This window comes from Syngnathoides biaculeatus, chromosome 10 (assembly GCF_019802595.1).
Source record: "Syngnathoides biaculeatus isolate LvHL_M chromosome 10, ASM1980259v1, whole genome shotgun sequence".
Taxonomy (NCBI): domain Eukaryota; kingdom Metazoa; phylum Chordata; class Actinopteri; order Syngnathiformes; family Syngnathidae; genus Syngnathoides; species Syngnathoides biaculeatus.
The window spans coordinates 26,263,445-26,280,441 of NC_084649.1; the positions used below are offsets into that span (position 1 = coordinate 26,263,445).

The 16,997-nt window shown below is 45.9% G+C and overlaps 2 protein-coding genes and 1 pseudogene across 5 annotated transcripts; 1 reads left to right on the forward strand and 2 right to left on the reverse strand.

Moving 5' to 3' along the window:
• Positions 1 to 463: 463 nt before the first annotated feature.
• Positions 464 to 582, reverse strand: LOC133508182 (5S ribosomal RNA; annotated as a pseudogene).
• Positions 583 to 1,503: 921 nt separating this feature from the next.
• On the forward strand, positions 1,504 to 6,529 carry si:ch211-161c3.5 (uncharacterized protein C3orf18 homolog). The gene is made up of 5 exons (XM_061832449.1): positions 1,504 to 1,789; positions 3,643 to 4,025; positions 4,117 to 4,142; positions 4,263 to 4,392; positions 6,091 to 6,529. Exons 2-5 carry the CDS (start codon positions 3,774 to 3,776, stop codon positions 6,169 to 6,171), a joined length of 489 nt encoding a protein of 162 aa, XP_061688433.1. The 5' UTR covers positions 1,504 to 1,789; positions 3,643 to 3,773; the 3' UTR covers positions 6,172 to 6,529.
• Positions 6,530 to 6,684: 155 nt separating this feature from the next.
• si:ch211-161c3.6 (high mobility group AT-hook 2b) lies at positions 6,685 to 15,799 on the reverse strand. Of its 4 annotated transcripts, XM_061832500.1 has the most exons (7): positions 15,715 to 15,799; positions 15,561 to 15,644; positions 12,443 to 12,598; positions 12,269 to 12,364; positions 11,696 to 11,746; positions 11,574 to 11,612; positions 10,903 to 11,070 (listed from the first exon to the last, which is right to left on the reverse strand). In XM_061832500.1, the coding sequence occupies exons 3-7, from the start codon at positions 12,539 to 12,541 to the stop codon at positions 10,963 to 10,965; spliced, it is 393 nt and encodes a 130-aa protein (XP_061688484.1). In that variant the 5' UTR covers positions 12,542 to 12,598; positions 15,561 to 15,644; positions 15,715 to 15,799; the 3' UTR covers positions 10,903 to 10,962. The 4 variants fall into 4 exon arrangements, with proteins under 4 accessions (XP_061688486.1, XP_061688485.1, XP_061688484.1 ...); XM_061832502.1 differs by lacking the exon at positions 10,903 to 11,070 and adding an exon at positions 6,685 to 9,995 and having other exon boundaries at positions 11,574 to 11,606; positions 15,561 to 15,764; XM_061832501.1 differs by lacking the exon at positions 10,903 to 11,070 and adding an exon at positions 6,685 to 9,995 and having other exon boundaries at positions 15,561 to 15,764.
• Between the last annotated feature and the right edge of the window lie 1,198 nt (positions 15,800 to 16,997).

Consider the following 16,997-nt stretch of genomic DNA (forward strand, 5'->3'; position numbering starts at 1 on the left):
CCTGAGACTTGTGAGGCCAATGCTTTACAGCTGATCCACCGTGCTACCTGGGAATGTTCAATTAAAAATACGTCATGTCATTATCCAAGCCGCTTATCCTCACTAGGGTTGCGGGAAAGCTGGAGCCTATCCCAGCTGGGTTCGGGCGAAAGGCGGACTACACCCTGAACTGGTCGCCAGTCAGTCGCAGGGCAGATATCGACACCATCACTGAGTGCGAATCGATCCCACGCTGCCCGCACCAAAGGCAGGCATGTGTACCACTACGCAACCGGTGACTCCAATTAAAAATATAAGAGGTGATAAACTTTTCTGTTGACCCGGTGAGAACAGTGAATTGTGGAGGGTGGGTGGACTGCGACCGCATCTGCATAGAACAAATTCTTCTTCTTTCGGCTTGTCCCATTAGGGTTCGCCACAGCGTGTAATCTCAGATGTTAGGGCAATTTTAGCCGGAGAGAGAAGTTTACAGCACCTGGTCTTCCCATGCGGTCTCCCATCCAAGTACTAACCAGGGCCAAACCCGCTTAGCTTCGGAGATCTGACGAGATCGGGCGCTCTCAGGCGAGCCTGGCCGGAAAGGTCAGCATAGAACAACACCACTAGATTTTTTTTATTTTTTTGGTCTCAAGAATTGACCGTTTCCTTTTCATTTTTGTTGCTATTTGGAGTTAAATAATCTGGTGAAGAAACAAAAATACTCCCCTATTTCAAGAGGCTGCTGTGCGAGGTCGCTTGAGTGGGAGTCTTTGGTCATGTGTTCTGTCTCTAAAGTCCATCCATGCATCTATTTTCTTAGCCGCTTTTCCTCACAAGGGTCACAGGAGTGCTGGAGCTTATCCCAGCTGTCAATGGGCAGGAGGCGAGGTACACCCTGAACTGGTCGCCAGCCAATCACAAGGCACGTAGAGCTAAACTGCCGCACTCCCAATCACACCTAGGGGCAATTGAGAGTGTCCAATTAATGTTGCATCTTTTTGGGAGGTGAGAGGAAACCGGAGTGCCCGGAGAAAACCTACACAGGCACGGGGAGAACATGCAACCTCTACACACGGAAGGCTGAGATTGAACCCGGGTCCTCAGTACTGTGAGGCCAACGTTTTCCAGCTGATCCACCGTGCCGCCTCTCTAAAGTCTGATCGGCTAATTGTATTTTCTCAAAAGATCATTTTAATAATGTTCTACTGTTAGGTTATACAGAATATTTAGGACAGTGCGTTTATTTATTAATTTTTGGGGTTTGTTTTTTGAAAAAAGCATAATAATAATCAACCCAATGGTCGTTTGGTGAACAGGGCACCACGGGGTTAACGTCCTTGGCCCTGGCCACCCGGATGCACTCACTAACCTGACAGCATCAGCTGCGTGGAGCCGTTCGAGCTCATCCTCAACACCGAAAACCCAGACGGGCATCCGAGCAGGCCAACCTCGGATCGCATCTTTATGCCGTTCGACCAATCGGCTTGCCGAGGGGGAGGGGCCAACATGCTTTCCCTGCTCCCCTCGCAGCATCCTTCCCAGCAGCCTCCCTCTCCCGTGCCAGAGAAAGACTGCCAAAAAGGAAGAAAAGACAAAAGAAGGGGACGAGACTGGTCCTCGGAGGCCGTCGGAGGAAGCGAGGGGGACCCCTCGGAGGCCGCCGGGACAGGCTAACGTCGGCGCGGGACTCCCGTCCTGTGGAGAAAATGGCTGCTTTTCAACGTAAACAGGCTGTGCTGGACCAGCATTGCTAGAGGGAGGAGGGGCGGACATGAAAAGAGATGTCGCCTCTCTGCCAGCTCGGCGCCAGGTACGTCAGCGCCCCCGGCCGTCGCTCCACATAGATGGGGCGCATCGGACACCGAATGCACGACCCGTCGTTGTCGGATGTCGCACACTCGGGACCGTTTGGTTTGCATTGCTTGGCGAGCACATGTTGACAATTAAAAGCAGGCGGGATGCAGAAAGGAGGGAGAGAGGGAGGGATGGTCACACAACACCGCGAAAGCAAAGAAAAGCACCCGAGCAAACCATTTCATGCTATGGATCTCCGTTTAAAAGTGAACGGCGCATGTGCAGAGACTTGGAGGGAGGAGATATTATTAATAGAGCATCTGTGTGAGGGAGGAGGGTTGTCAGTTTGGCTTTTGAGCTGTCTTTAAAAAAAAAAAAAAAAAAAAAGGCACATTTCCTCCACAGTTACAGTTTGGGCGTTGTGTATTCCTCAAGATTTGTATCTGCGTTGTCGTGATGCTTCCTCCCAAGCGGCTTTTGCTGCCCACATCCTGCTCTCGACACTTAGCAACCACATACATCCTCACTGGCACGACAGTATACTTTTAAAGAAAAAAAATATATATATATATGTATACCATTTGTCCCTCCATAAACTTCTGTTTAGTCCTCAATATATATATTTTTTTTTTCCCACCAAAAGAGAAAACAAAACTCGAGAAGGGTGTCACGAACCTCCGGTGCGTGGCTGGACACAAATGCAGGACTCCGAGACGCGAGCATGATGTTAAGTGTGGTTTATTCAAGGAACGGGGTCATACACGGTGTAAGCAGTCCGAGAAGGCAGAGGCACAAAACGCTAAACAAAGGCAGGATCCAAAAACGTAAAGCGACGTCTGATGACTAGGAGACAAACGAGGAAACGTGAACTAGGATTTGACTATGACTATGAAACATAAACTGTGGTGGCACAGAAACGCTGTAACGAGGATAGCTCAACACTACACTATTGTCAGTGGTGGAGATTCCTACCGTCAGTGACTACAACTCACTAACTCAGGGCAACGAACTGGCAAATGCTAGTGACAAAACTCCAACTTAAATATTTGAACTAATCACAGTGGCTCACGAGAAACAGCTGTGACCGTTGACAGGTGTCAGAGATGAGCCCGCCCAAAGCCGTGGCCAGGCCAGGACCCTCTTGGCCGTGGTCCGTTCTTGCTCATGCTGACAATTGGTCCTAATATTGAATGTTGCAATTTTCAGACATCTCAACGATTATCCGCATGGATGATCTTGTGGCGTCGGGTGTGTTCAGTCGGATTTTCCACCTTATCTGCTTTCAGAATACTCTGAGGCAAGACAATCGTGACTGTTACTCCAGTGATATGACTTGCACGTCGACACCGGAGCCAAACGCGAACACGTTCCCTTCAATGCGATTTACGTCAGCAAAGGCCCGATTATCGGTTATCTGAGTATCTTGTGTCACCATCCTGCGGTTTGGTGCGATTTGCATCAGGTTTGCGGGGGGAGACTCGTGATTGTCGGTGGTTTTACGGTTATGTGCGCGGTGTGTTGTGTTGCTCATCAAGATATCTCCACCGACAATCGGGACTCATCTCCTAGAACCCCAGATGTATGTCGTAGTACCAAGACTGACCTATGGGAGGCGGCACGGTGCCACAGGGCATCCAGACCGCTGGAAAAGACAAAGTAAGCAGGAGTAGAAGAATTCAAAAAAAAAAAATACCACCCAGCGGGATTGGAATTATTCACTGGGTTTAACATTTATGATTGCTGTTTTCTGAGCAGATTCAGGAGCGTTAGGAATAATTCACACACCCCACAGCTCAGGACAATCGCTCAGGATGTCCCGAAGCCTCGATCAAATGCTGTTTTCAGACGGGTGCTTCATTTTATCTGCAGCTTGTCTTCATGATCACAAGGCCAAGGCATCATCCGTTCTAGCATGACCACAACTGCGTCAGCAATGAGACGTCACAGCCGGTTGATATAAAGCTCGAAACAGCGCAACGTCCAAGTCCATCCGGCCGACCATGGCCTTGCCCGAAGGCAAAACGACGGCAAGTTTCCTCTCGGCAGCTGCCACCGCGGCCCCGCCGCTGGCCTCCTCGAGCGCAATGAGAGACGACGTCACGTCCAGGACGACGCTCGTGACCGTTACCGTCCCGGCCAACGAGAGCAGCTTCAACACGGCGTTCCCGGAGGCGGCCGTCGAGGGGCCGGGGATGGGAATGGTGCTCGTGCCCTTCGGCGTCATCACCGTCATCGGGCTGGCACTGGCTTTGGTAAGATGTTTGTCGGGATAAAACTCATCTTAACGTGACAAAGAAGCCTTTCTGCTTGTACTGCGCACTAATCAATATCCCTTCTTCATAGTTGCTGTACATTCGGAAAAGGAAGCGGTACGTTTTCATGCACACCGTTTATGATTCCTTCAAACGATAAACGGAGGGACGCCCCCCCCCCCAACACTTTCTCTATTCACGTGTCTGAAACCTTCCTCGTCGTCTCGTCCCCGGCAGTTTGGAGAAGCTGAGGCACCAGCTCATGCCCATGTACAACTTCGACCCGGCCGAAGAACAAGACGACCTGCTGGAACAGGAACTGCTGGATCACGGCCGGGATGGCGCACTCGCCGGTACCAATGCAAAGGTCGGCAAAGTGTACGGAAAGAGTCACCCAAATGTGTTATTACATAGTTGTTACGAAATGCAGTCGATTCCAATTTGAATTGTCTGTAGTTTAATTTTAAAACTTTCCATGGACATTTCCAAGCCGCTTATCCTCACAAGGGGCACAGGAGTGACAGGTTACACCCTAAACTGGTGGCCAGTCAGTCGCAGGGCACGCATCGACAGCATCAGCGAACGGGTATCGATCCCACGCTGCCGGCACCAACGTCACCATGTTTCGCCAAGTGTTGGCCGGGACGGGCTCCGGCACTCCCGCGACCCTTGTGAGGATTAGCGGCTTGGAGAACGGAGGAATAGTTACAAATGATAAAAGTTGTGTAATTTTACGGTTTCACGTTCAACGCGTGAAGTCATAAAACAGCAAAGCAAGTAGCGGCCCAAGACTTTTGTGCATCTCTGTTCATGAGCATTCGGGTTATTTTGATTTGATATTTTCTGCACAAAACATACTGTTGTGTTTCATTTTTTTTATGTTTATAGCGCACCTGACGCGTGTCTTATTTCTTTTAAAGTTTTGACAATGGCATGATGGCCAAAGGCAAGCATGGTAAAGTATCACTTGTGTGTCTCATTCTTTTTAATTCTATGACTTCCCCCTAAATCATTTGTCATTATTATAATAAAGTGTTTTTTTAATTACTAAGTCATAGATGTCATCCTAATCATCACACTTTACCTTCTCCTGCGTACGTCATCGCTGTCCTTTTCCTCAGACGCCCTCTGTGGAAGTCATATCGTAGTTCCACGTGATAAGCGGGCTGCGTGAAGAATAATTGCACCTGCTAATTCAGTTAACACACAATTACAATTTCATACACACACACCAAATTATTAATTCTCATATTTCAAGATGTTCAAAGCCTTAAAAGGTATATATTGTGCATTTTTCTCATTCACATAATTATTCCAGCTGTCTTAATAACATGTCTGTGTCAACTCACGGGTTGCATTTTCACTGGTGGATGCAGCACTTCATCAAATTACCCGTCAATTAGTGGAGTGCACTGGTGTCAAACTCAAGGCCCGGGGTCCATAATTGGCCCGCCACATGATTTTACGTGGCCCGCAAAGGCAAATCTAGTTTTGTCAACTTGCATAGTTCTTGTGAAAATCTGGACCAAAATTTCAAATGGTCATCCTACATAAATGATAATGTTGTGATATTATAAGGATTTTTGAATGACCAAACATGAAAAATAGTTGAAAAACTCATTACCCTCGATTTCGAATTCCAAACATAGTTCATAAATTGATGTAAATATGATGGGGCGATGAAATATTTTTAGGGTTTCACTGCCATAATGGCCCACTGAGGGAAACCATAACTGCAACGTGGCCCTCGACAAAAATGAGGCGTAGTGGATCTGGGCATGTGGCGCAATCGTTAGTTCTTCAGTGTCTTCTGCTGTCGCTTGAAAATAGTGGATCTTCACCCAGCCTTCCCTCCAAATCATGAAATGAGAAACTCGATCTGGGGCGGCAATATTACATAAATTACTGAGTCCAGAACAACTCACTTAAAAAAGACATTTTGGGGAAGTAGCTAGCTAACAAAATATGGTACCTGGTACTCGTACCGCGTTGTGTTTGAAACGGCAAATAATTCTGATTTGGGGCCGTACGTGACATTTTTGAACTCACGGATTATCTCTCGCAGACTCTCCGGACCTCGCAGGGGACCACCCAGAGACCCAGTCGCCTGGTCTTCACAGATGTAGCCAAAGCTCTCAACGCTTAACGCAAGCTCCTCCGTCCACGCGTTTCACTTTGTGGACGGCGGGTCGCTCAGGAGGGACAGTCGAGGAGGGAGAAGGACAAAAATGTAAAATGCAAAATTTTGTGCTTCGCTGCCTTGGATTTGAAATGGTTCTGTGGGGAAACGGGCGCATGCAATGCAACAGAGCACTATTTTCACAATCTTACGTCCTCGCCACACAAATGCGATCACTTTGGCGAAATGTTGCCGCGATTCTGTTCTTTCCACCGTCATCGTAATTTTGTGTGTACCGCTGGATGTTTTCATTCATCTTTACGCCAACCCTTTTGTGTCTTCCTCGCTGAATAATTAGCGACTTGTATTCTATTAAAACTGTTCCAACCCCTTTGGGCAATTCTCCCAAAGAAGTTGTACTGTTTTATTCCACCACAGCCCCCCCCCCCCCCATCACCCCCAAAATGAAACCCCAACCAAACAAACAAATATTTAAGATTTGCAGGATATAATTAAAAAATGGTTTTAATGAAGCGGGACAAAGTCAAGCCAATGAACATAAGTGCGAAAAAGGTGACATGGCATTAAAAAAAAAAACAAAAATTGACAAGTTGCCGCTTATAAAATCATTGCCACCCAATACGATTGCAACACATAATGACACGTGGATGAGATCGTATAAAAATAACACAAAAAAAGTTGACCTTTTATGGAAGGAAACAATCAACACACAGCTTGTGCTCAACATGGGTAAAAATGTTCACAAATACCCTCAATGTAATTTGTAGTTAAACAAGTGCAGCGATTGAAGATGGTGGACCAAATTACAAAGAAAATTACTCAAAATAACCAAAAGGTCATGTTTTGGAAAACTACTGGCGACAATAAGCGAGTCAAAGGCCTGCAAAACTGTAATTAGTAAACAATCTGCTCATCTTTTTAACTGTGATTTGTGGCTAACGTTAGCGGCTAACTAACAATTGTAGCGAAAGTCAATTTTTGTACATTTTGGGTCACATTCTGAAAACATTTCAAACTGAAACTATTGAACGGTCTGGCCTTGTACGACGATTAGCGGCTAATGTTAGCGGCTAACAGTGCGGTTAAAGTGTTGTTTACATGACAAATCAGTTATTGTGGTTTCATAAATCAAAGAGTCATTTGGGTTTTGTGTGCTTGCAACCTACTAGGAAGAGAAGAAAAACGTTCATCTTCTCTGTCAAAAAAAGTTTTATAATCATAATTTATTTTTTTTCAAACAATAACCATTATGTAGAATTATGTTCGTCCAGGAAAAAAATGTATAAATACACAAAAATCAGTGTACTAGAGATCAGCAGCACACCACACCAAGCGCTCAACGATATGCAATTACGAGTCACAAGTCATAAATGACTTTTAATAATAATGGATTGCCATCATAACTATTGGTTAACATTTATGATTGTCAGCCATGTTCATTTTCCAAGGTGATTGGGGCGGGGAAAAAAAGTCAACACACAAAAGCGTAATCGCTCAGGATAAGATTTTCAAAATCCTCATATTTGGCCCGATTATTAGTACGACTACCCCACCTTAACCGTTTTTTTTTTTTTCATCTTTTAAAATATATATGAGAGACCTGACCCACAAATGTCGAGTGAAAAAAAAAAATCTGATGACGAACACGACGGACTGCACACATCACGATATCTCAACCGACGATCACGAGTCTCCTCCGATCATTAAGACACCGCCGGAAAATCACTCCGGAGAATCTTTTCGAGATATTCAACAATCCACAACCGAACTGCTTAGAAAATATGATCAAATGTTGCCCAAATTAAAAAATAAATTGCTGATAGAGATTGCGTTCACATACAAAATAGTAAAAAAAAAAAAAAAAAATTTACATGAATTGTCTACCCGTATAATATACAGTGTAAAAATCAGACATATGGTCAAAAAACTGGGTACAAATTTCATAAGAAACTACATTCTAAGATATTTCATTAAGTTGGTGTATTTGCCTCATTTTCAGAAAACAAAGTCACATTTCAGTTTTAAATCCATTTTTTTGCTGAGGTAACTTTGGTTTCCGTGAGGTCGTAATTTCAATACTGACAGTAAACAGTAAAACACACAAACACACAAATGCGCAAAAATAAAAACAAATCCCAAAGTTAGCACGTAGACCGGAAAACACGCTCCTGAATTGTTTTGTACCTGAACTGATATTTTTGAAATGGTGGCGGTTATAAAATGTCACAAGATTTTTTTGCCTTATGCGTACGGTGGATGAAAATGTCTTATTATATTTGTACACGAACAATTTGCATAATTTTATGTAGCCCCTGAAGATCAACGTCCATGATTCCAGTGAAAATGGACACTGTCAGATATCATAAATCCCAGGTGTCAAACTCAAGGCCCGGGGCCCAGATCCGGCCCGCCACATGATTTTATGTGGCCCCTGAAGGTCAACTTCCATGATTCTAGTGAAAATCTTTACCAAAATTTCAAATTGTCATCCATACATCCATCTATTTTCTTTGCCGCTTATCCTCACAAGGGTCATGGGGAGCGCTGGAGCCTATCCCGGCTGTCAACCAGCAGGAGGCGGGGTATACCCTGAACCGGTCACCACCCAATCGCAGGGCACATTGAGACAAACAGACGCACTCACAATCACAATCACACCTAGGGGCAATTTCGACCGGAGTGCCCGGAAAAAAACCCACGCAGGCATGGAGAGAACATGCAAATTCCACACAGGCGGGTCCGGGATCGAACCCGGAACTTAAGAACAGTGAGGCCAATGTATTATCAGCTGAACCACTGTTCCGCCTCAAATTGTCATACATCATAAATCCGAGGTGTCAAACTTAAGGCCTGGGGGCCAGATCCAGTCCACCACATGATTTTATGTGACGCGCCAAGGCAAATCATGTTTGTCATCATCCCTGATTCTTGTGGGAATCGGTACCAAAATGTCAATTTGTCATAGATCATAAATGATAACTTGGCGATATAAGTATTTTTGTGTTACCAAACATAAGCACCGCCTTGAGTTCCGGTTCCAAAAGGAGCTCATAAATTTTGTGGGTAAACATGGTGAGGCGATTATCAGGAGGAGATTTTTTATCGGCGTAACGGACGTCCGCGTAACTGCGATGTGGCCCGCAACAAAAACGAGTTTGACACCGCTGTCATAAATGATCACGACATATTAATGTATTATGAGGCTTTTTGCGTCACCAAACACCAACCGTCGTTGAAAAACACCCCCCCCCCCTTATTTTCTGATTCCAAAACCAGTTGATGAATTTCACGTGAAAATATGATGAGGTGATGAAAGATTTTTATGGCTTGACAGTCATAACGGCCCTCTGAGGGAAAACGCAACTACGATGTGGCCCGTGACAAAAAAAGTTTAGGAGACTGGAAGAGTCACAGAAAGCCATAAAAGTGGACACTCTTGTCAATGAAAGCCCTTTGGGGATTTTGCCCTTTTACCAAAAAGTAGGGAAATACCGAACAGCTGGACAAATGTCCTGAAACTTTTACGTGTACGTGGTTTATGTGCCTTAGAGCAATAAGAGTTGGGGAAAACCGCAACATAGAGCGTGCAGCCTCAGTAGAAACTTCTGGTGAATGAAAATCGCCTTTTTACTGAGAGTTCAACTTTTTCGGTGGCCTTGTGTCTATTTTTTTATCCGTGACTCTCAGCAAGGTGGTCAATAATTTCAACGTATCACACCACCGGAGTGTCGTTCCTCAGGCCAAACCCGGAGGTAGCGTGACGATGCTTCGCTTTACTGGCCTTCCTCTTGAGGCGAAGAGCGCTCCGGCCCCCCTTCCTCTGACTGCACCTGGGGGAGGATACGGGAAAACAAAAACAAAAACTGAGGACCCAAAGCGAGCGTCACGCGGCTGAAATGGGCACAGGGACCGACCGATCGCCCGAGTTTTTGCCGAGAGTCGGTTATGCCAGGAAACTGCGACAACCGGATGAAGACGACGCAAAACTGGAGCCATCCAGTCATTCTTCCCCTTTTGGTGCGCGTGAGGCTCACTGAGAGCTCGCCTTGCTCAACGGTTTCACTTCTTCAAGCGCCTTTGCGGATGTCTTAGATTAGACGGTGAGTGATATGTGGACCCGTTGGTTGGTTGGTTGTGCAATGTCTCTTTCATTCACAAAATGAATCAGGAGAGTTTCTCCCAATCACGCAACAAACGCAAACTGACATTTGTTTCAACTTCGGCTCGCTCTGTGATTCAGCGGTTAGCGCGTCCGCCGACGTTTCGGGTTTAAATCTCCAGTTTGCAGGTGCTTGGGTGGTACTTGGGCTTTTTTCTTGTGGCTGAATCGTCCGTTGGCGTGAATTGTTTGTTTGTCACATTGTGAGGATGAGTTTTGCCTCTCGCCCCCCACCCCCCCCCCCAAAAAAAAAAAAAAATAACATAGATATCAATAACATGCGACGACTTGAATGAAGACATGTGGGAAAGAAAACGTATGGAGGTGCATAGCACCTACCACTCAATAATACGAGAATACTTTATAAAAACAGAGTCATGACAATCAAATAGAACATAAAGCAGGGCTGAGTTTGCGCGTCACTGACTTAATGCCGCAATCTAACTCAGCGTGCTGTTCCTGGCGTGCTTGGCATCGGTACAATATAACACAGTCACGTAAACAGAAATAAGGATGAATACACTTGTGTTTATTACTACTCAGTAAATTGCTGTCATGTCATTATCCAAGCCGCTTATCCTCACGAGGGTTGCGGGAAACCTGGATCCTATCCCAGCTAGCTTCGGGCGAAAGGTGGACTACACTCTGAACTGGTCGCCAGTCAGTCGCAGGGCAGGTCTCGACACCATCCCTGAGAGGGAATCCATCGGCGTGTGTACCTCTACACCATCAGTGACTATAAATTGCTGGAATATTAGTCACTTTTTTGTTGACGAAAAAAACACATTCCTGTGAGTATTGTTAAATTTCCCGTCGACATGTGTTGCGCCACCATTTGTGTTCAAATATCGGTTATAGATGAATCTGAAAGAATTGTAAAACTACTGAATCTAACAATAGCATTTTCTATTTTAACGTTCGCACTAAGCTAGTCGTTTTTAAGGCTACATAGTTGATTGTAAAACACGCAATTCCCTTGCTTTTATATTTGATTACTCAGATCAGAAGTTTGCGCTCACAAGTCAAAGGAAAAACCAAAAAAAATTTAAACAAATGAGGGTTCGTATCTCAAAAACGCTCAAGTTAGGTCACTCGTATCTCACTACCGTATTCTAAATGTCAGTCCCTGCAGTCATTTTAACTTAGCAGGATGAAATATGTAAGCAGTAGTCACAAAAAAAGTAATAAACAGCACCGCAAACGTGCAGTCATCTGGTTCATGACCTTTGATCGGTATCAATGTCCTCACCTTTTGCTCTTCACTTCCTTCTTCAACCAACTTCTGCAACTGCAAAGACAATCAGACGTGAATGAAACATACCCGTTCAAAGATTGATCACGTCCGCTAAATGCCAGCGTGCCGCTACGCACCCATTTCCTCGGTCGCCCCCGCCGCCGTCTTTCTCCGGCCGCCTCGACTCTCTGAGCAAGAAAAGGAAGAACAGATGACGCTCAAAGATGAAGAAAGCCTTGAGAAGTCACATCACGCGTCGTAGGTCGAGGCCCCCAGCCACTTTGACTCAGGTGGCCCAAACAACCACATGGCAGGTGGGATTCAAACCCACGAACCCTTCCTTTGGAGGGCAGTGCCTTATTCATTCGGCCCATTTGACGCACTTTAACGTCAATGGGATGATTGGTGTTGTAGTAAAAGCGCAAAATAACGGCACCTCGCAGAAAAAACTTTTCACGAGATTTCACAAACGTTTTGCATCATCTGGGAAAAAGTTTGCGTTACGAAGTCAATTTAGCGGCGTGAAAGTTTTACGTTATGTCACGCACGTTTCACGACTATCGAGCCACAATCATCATGAATGCAAGTTTTGGGAGCTCTCGTACAAGTTTTATGTCTGTCTACCATTGAGAAGTTTTTCTCCGTGATTGAAATGTTTGCCAGAAAAAGTTGATAATTTTGCTTCTTCCATGTCCTCTCAATGGACAAACCTTAAGGGGAGTTTTCGGGCCTTTGTTCCTGCTGCCCTTGGGCCTTCCTCTTGGTCGTTTAGGAGTCGGCGGTCCGACAGGCTCCTCCCCAGAAACCTTTACAATCAAAATGTGGTTTTTATTTTAATTTAAAAAAATCATTAAAAACAAACCGCAACCTGGCGACGCTCCTACCGGCCGATGCTTGCGTGGACGACCTCGCCCCCTGCGCTGCTCGGGCTCGGGGGAGGCGGGCCCGGGAGGGGACGGCTCTTTGGGCCCACTGCTACTCATGTTTTGGAGAGCGCGGGCATCAAGACCTGAGGATCCGGGAGGGGTGGGGGTGGGGGCCTTGAGACAGGTACAAAGAAACAAAGTGATTTGCGTTTAAATCTGACCCTGGATAAGTATTTGAACACCAAGCTATATTGCAGGTTCTGCCACTTAGAAATCATGGAGGGGTCTGACATTTTCATCGTAGGTGCATGTCCACTGTGAGAGAGTTAATCCAGAAATCACAATGTATGACTTTTTTTAAACGATTTATTTGTGTGATACAGCTGCAAATAAGTATTTGAACACCTGTCTACCAGCTCGAATTCTGACCCTCAAAGACCGCCTTTAGTCCGCCTTTAAAAGACCACATTCCAGTCCATGTATGATCCTGAATCAGATGCACCCGTGTGAGGTCGTCAGCTGCATAAAGACACCCGTCCATCCGATACAATCAGTAAGACTCAAACTTGTAACTTGGCCGGGACCAAAGAGCTGTCCAAAGACACCAGAGACAAAATTGTACAACACGGCTGGAAAGGGCTACGGAGAAACTGCCAAGCAGCTTGGTGGAAAAAAAGGTCCACTGTTGGAGCCATCATTAGAAAACGGAAGAAGCTAAACATGACGGTAAAATCTCAATCGGAGTGGAGCCCCATGCAAGATATCAGCTCGTGGGGTCTCAATGATCCTTAGAAAGGGGAGGAATCGGCCCAGGACGACACGAGAGAACTCTGTCAATGACCTGAAATGAGCTGGGACCACCGTTTCCAAGGTGACTGCTGGTAATACACTAAGACGTCATGGTTTGAAATCAAGTTCTGGCATGGCCTAGTCAGTCTCCAGACCTAAACCCAATAGAAAGTCTTTGGAGGGATCTGAAACTCCGTGTTTCTCAGCTCTGTCTGATCTAGAGAAGATCTGTGTGGAGGAGTGGGCCAAAATCCCTCCTGCAGTGTGTGCAAACCTGGTGAACAACTACAGGAAACGTTTGACCTCTGGACCAAATATTAACATTGGTTTTCTCAGGTGTTCAAATACTTACTTGCAGCTGTATCACACAAATCAATCGTAAGAAAGAAATCATACATTGTGATTTCTGGATTTTTCTTTTTTAGTGGACATGCACCTACGATGAAAATTTCAGACCCCTCCGTGATTTCTAAGTAGGAGAACTTGCAGTATAGCAGGGTGTTCAAATACTTATTTTCTTCACTATATATAGTACATTATATATATAAGTATCGTATAATGCAGGGCATTGACGCACTCTCTCCTCTAAATGAAGACGACTCTGTAACTCTTCTAAGGAATCGTTCCTATTAACTGAACGTCTCTTGTTCTTTGTTCTGAATGTCGTACCAGGGCGGCACGGACCGCCGGAGACAAATTCCTTGTGTGTTGTTACACACTTGGCCAATAAAGTTGCTTCTAAACCTGATATCCAAAATGTGATCGAAACTGGGGGGGTGTTGTCTGCAAATGAATTTTCTACAGAGCAAAGTAAGAGGACTAGAATAAGCTTTAACGTTAGCTTAGCACAAGATGTTATCAACGTGAAGGCAAATATTTCTTCTTTCTTTTAACGTCCGAAATTTTTAGAGGGAATTCTTCCTCCAAATCCGAACCGACTGGAAGTCCAACCTGCGTTTCTTGCAAAGAAGATTTCGCGTGGGAACCGCTGAAGCCGCGCTCGGTCTCGGCGCTCTGAAGTTCCGCCTTTGAATGTTGGCTCTCTGGTTATTCTGGCTTCCTCCCACCATCCCCAAAACACGCACGTTAGCTTCATTAAATTGTCTAGAGGCGGAAATGTGAGTGCGAAATGTGAATGTTTGTGGGGGGGGGACAAAAACATTCCAGCGTGGATCCCGCTTATCCCAATAGTCAGCTGGGACAAGCGCTGCGGAAAACGCACATTTTACACCCCGGATCGGATCCACCTGTCTTGACTTCTGTTGAAGGTGAGCTCATGACTATCCCAAGTGACTTTTGGCAAGAGAAGCGGGGTACACGCAGTAGTGGTCACCCATCCATTCATCCATTTTCTTAGCCGCTTATCCTCACAAGGGTCGCGGGAGTGCTGGAGCCAATCCCAGCCGCCATCAGGCAGGAGGCGGGGCGCACCATGAACTGGTTGCCAGCCAATCGCAGGGCACACGGAGACCGACAAGAGTTGCGCTCATGATCACGCCTATGGGCAATTTAGAGCGTCCAATGAATGCAAGGTTTTGGGATGTGGGAGGAAACCGGAGAAAACGCACGCAGGCACCGGGAGAACTTGCAAACTCCAGACAGGGTTCGAACCTGGGTTTTCAGAACTGTGAGGCCAACGCTTTACAGCTGCTCCACCGTGCCTCCCCCATCCATCAAAATGACACCCAGTAAGTACGTTTTTAAAATATGGGAGGAAGCAGGCGTACCAAGAGAAAAGCCACACAAGCACGTGGAAAATACGGGTCTTGTACATAGAACCTCTCCTCTGTGAGGCAGACGTGCTCTCCACTCGTGCAATGTGCCACCAGGATCAAATGTATGATTTCGAATTTATGCACAAGAAGCACAAAACGCTGGATTTCACAAAGCAACATTATGCTGAAAAAAAAACAAAAAACAAAAAACAAAGGAGCAGAACTGCAGTAACCGAGAACATAAGCAGTGAGTGGACTACAGTCCGGCGTGGCCCAAGTGGACCCGAGCACACGCGCGACGAAATTAAATGACACGATAGCAGAAAGTCACGTTGAAGTTTATTCATTTCCGCCCTACACCGTCGCGTCTGTGTCGCGCGCGCACTCCTCGAACCGAACCCGACCACCAGTACGGCGTCTGGTCTCTTTTTTAATCTTATACAAGTACGTTTGGCGTGCAACATGGTTTTACTTTTTTTTTTTTTTTTTTTAAACTGGAGCACACGCACAGTCTCACTTGTGCGACGCGCGTTTTGCACCAACGTGAATGCGACAATAGTTGCAGGTGCAAAAAAAAAAAAAAAAAAACAGCACAAAAAGAGAACAACAAAAAACAAACGCGCACAACTTACCACGATGTGTGTTTGCAGCTTCACCTGGTGGATGCTGACACCACGCCGACTGAAAACTTGCGCTGCTTTCCGTGCGTTCTCCTCCTATTTAGAAATGTGAGCGATTACAACCCCCCCCCCCCCCCCCCTCACCCCCTCCACGCCCTCCACCCACCTCAAACACGCACGTACACGTTCAGTCACGAAACGCAGTGTGGGAGGATTGCCAGGTCCTTCCTGTGGCCTCTCCCGATTCCAATTTAAAGCACGTTCCAGTTTACGTGGGGTGCGCGGCCAAAACAGGACCACGCCGCCGGAGAGGCCTCAGCGGAACCACACACACGCTCCAGAACAGGAAAAAGCGGTCCCCAAAAGTTCCCAATGCGAGGTCCAGAAAGGAACAGCTGGATGAGTTTGGTGTGGAAGAACCTGTCCAATCAACCAATCACCTTTCACGATGTCATGCGTCCATTTTGTCCATTGAATTTGTGTTGGGGTGTAACCGTCAGCTCATACATTTTGGCTCGAGAGCGTGCACCTACGTCACAGAAGTCACGTGAGCGTCCATATTGACGGTCTAGCAAAGAATTGTTCAATGCTAAGTCGGTTGGAGACGATACGAAAATCCGTCTTCAAGCGCGAGGCCCAGAGTTTAGTCCGATACCGTTAAACATTTACAAGGTGATGGCAAAATTGCTCCCGACGCCATTTTCAGATGACCACACACGTGTGAAAAAGTCCCGAGGACTCACGACTAAAAGTTTGCAGAAAGTTGAGGATTTGGAGAAGCGGGGGCCCACACTGAATTGCCCCCCCCCTCCTTTTTTTTTTTTTTTTTACCTACAACATTGAATGAGGGAGGGAGCGTGATGTCAGAAGTGGAATTTAATTAATAGCCAAATTTCTATTGTAACTAATTTTACTCTCATATTACTGCAGGTTGGTGAGTAGTTGTGAGCGTCTCCTTGTAGTGTCGAGCTCATACCCCGACGTCATAAAATCACGTGACTTTTGTTCACCTCGCCATATTGCCGGTCTAGCAAAGCGTTGTCCAATGCTAAGTCGGTTGGAGACGATGCGAAAATCCGTCTTAAAGCACGACGCCCAGAGTTTCGTCCGATACCGTTAAACATTTGGAAGGTGATAATAAACGAAGGTACGTGGAAAAATGAGAGACACGTGGCACAGAGGACCCGTATTTAATGCCGGCGTCTGTGTTTTCGCTGTCTTGGACCACTGGATCTCGTCATGGATCTTGGGGAGTAAATTGTCGAGAAGTTTGAAAATGTAGAAAAGTCTGGACGCATACAAATACTTTGTTGCTGGATTTGTTCTCAATTGAGAATAAATTCCACATAGTGATGGAGACACTCAGACTTTTTCAATATTTCAATTAATGACCCCTGGTTTTACAGAAACTCGCATTCATTAACTATGATTGGGGAGAAAAAAGACAGC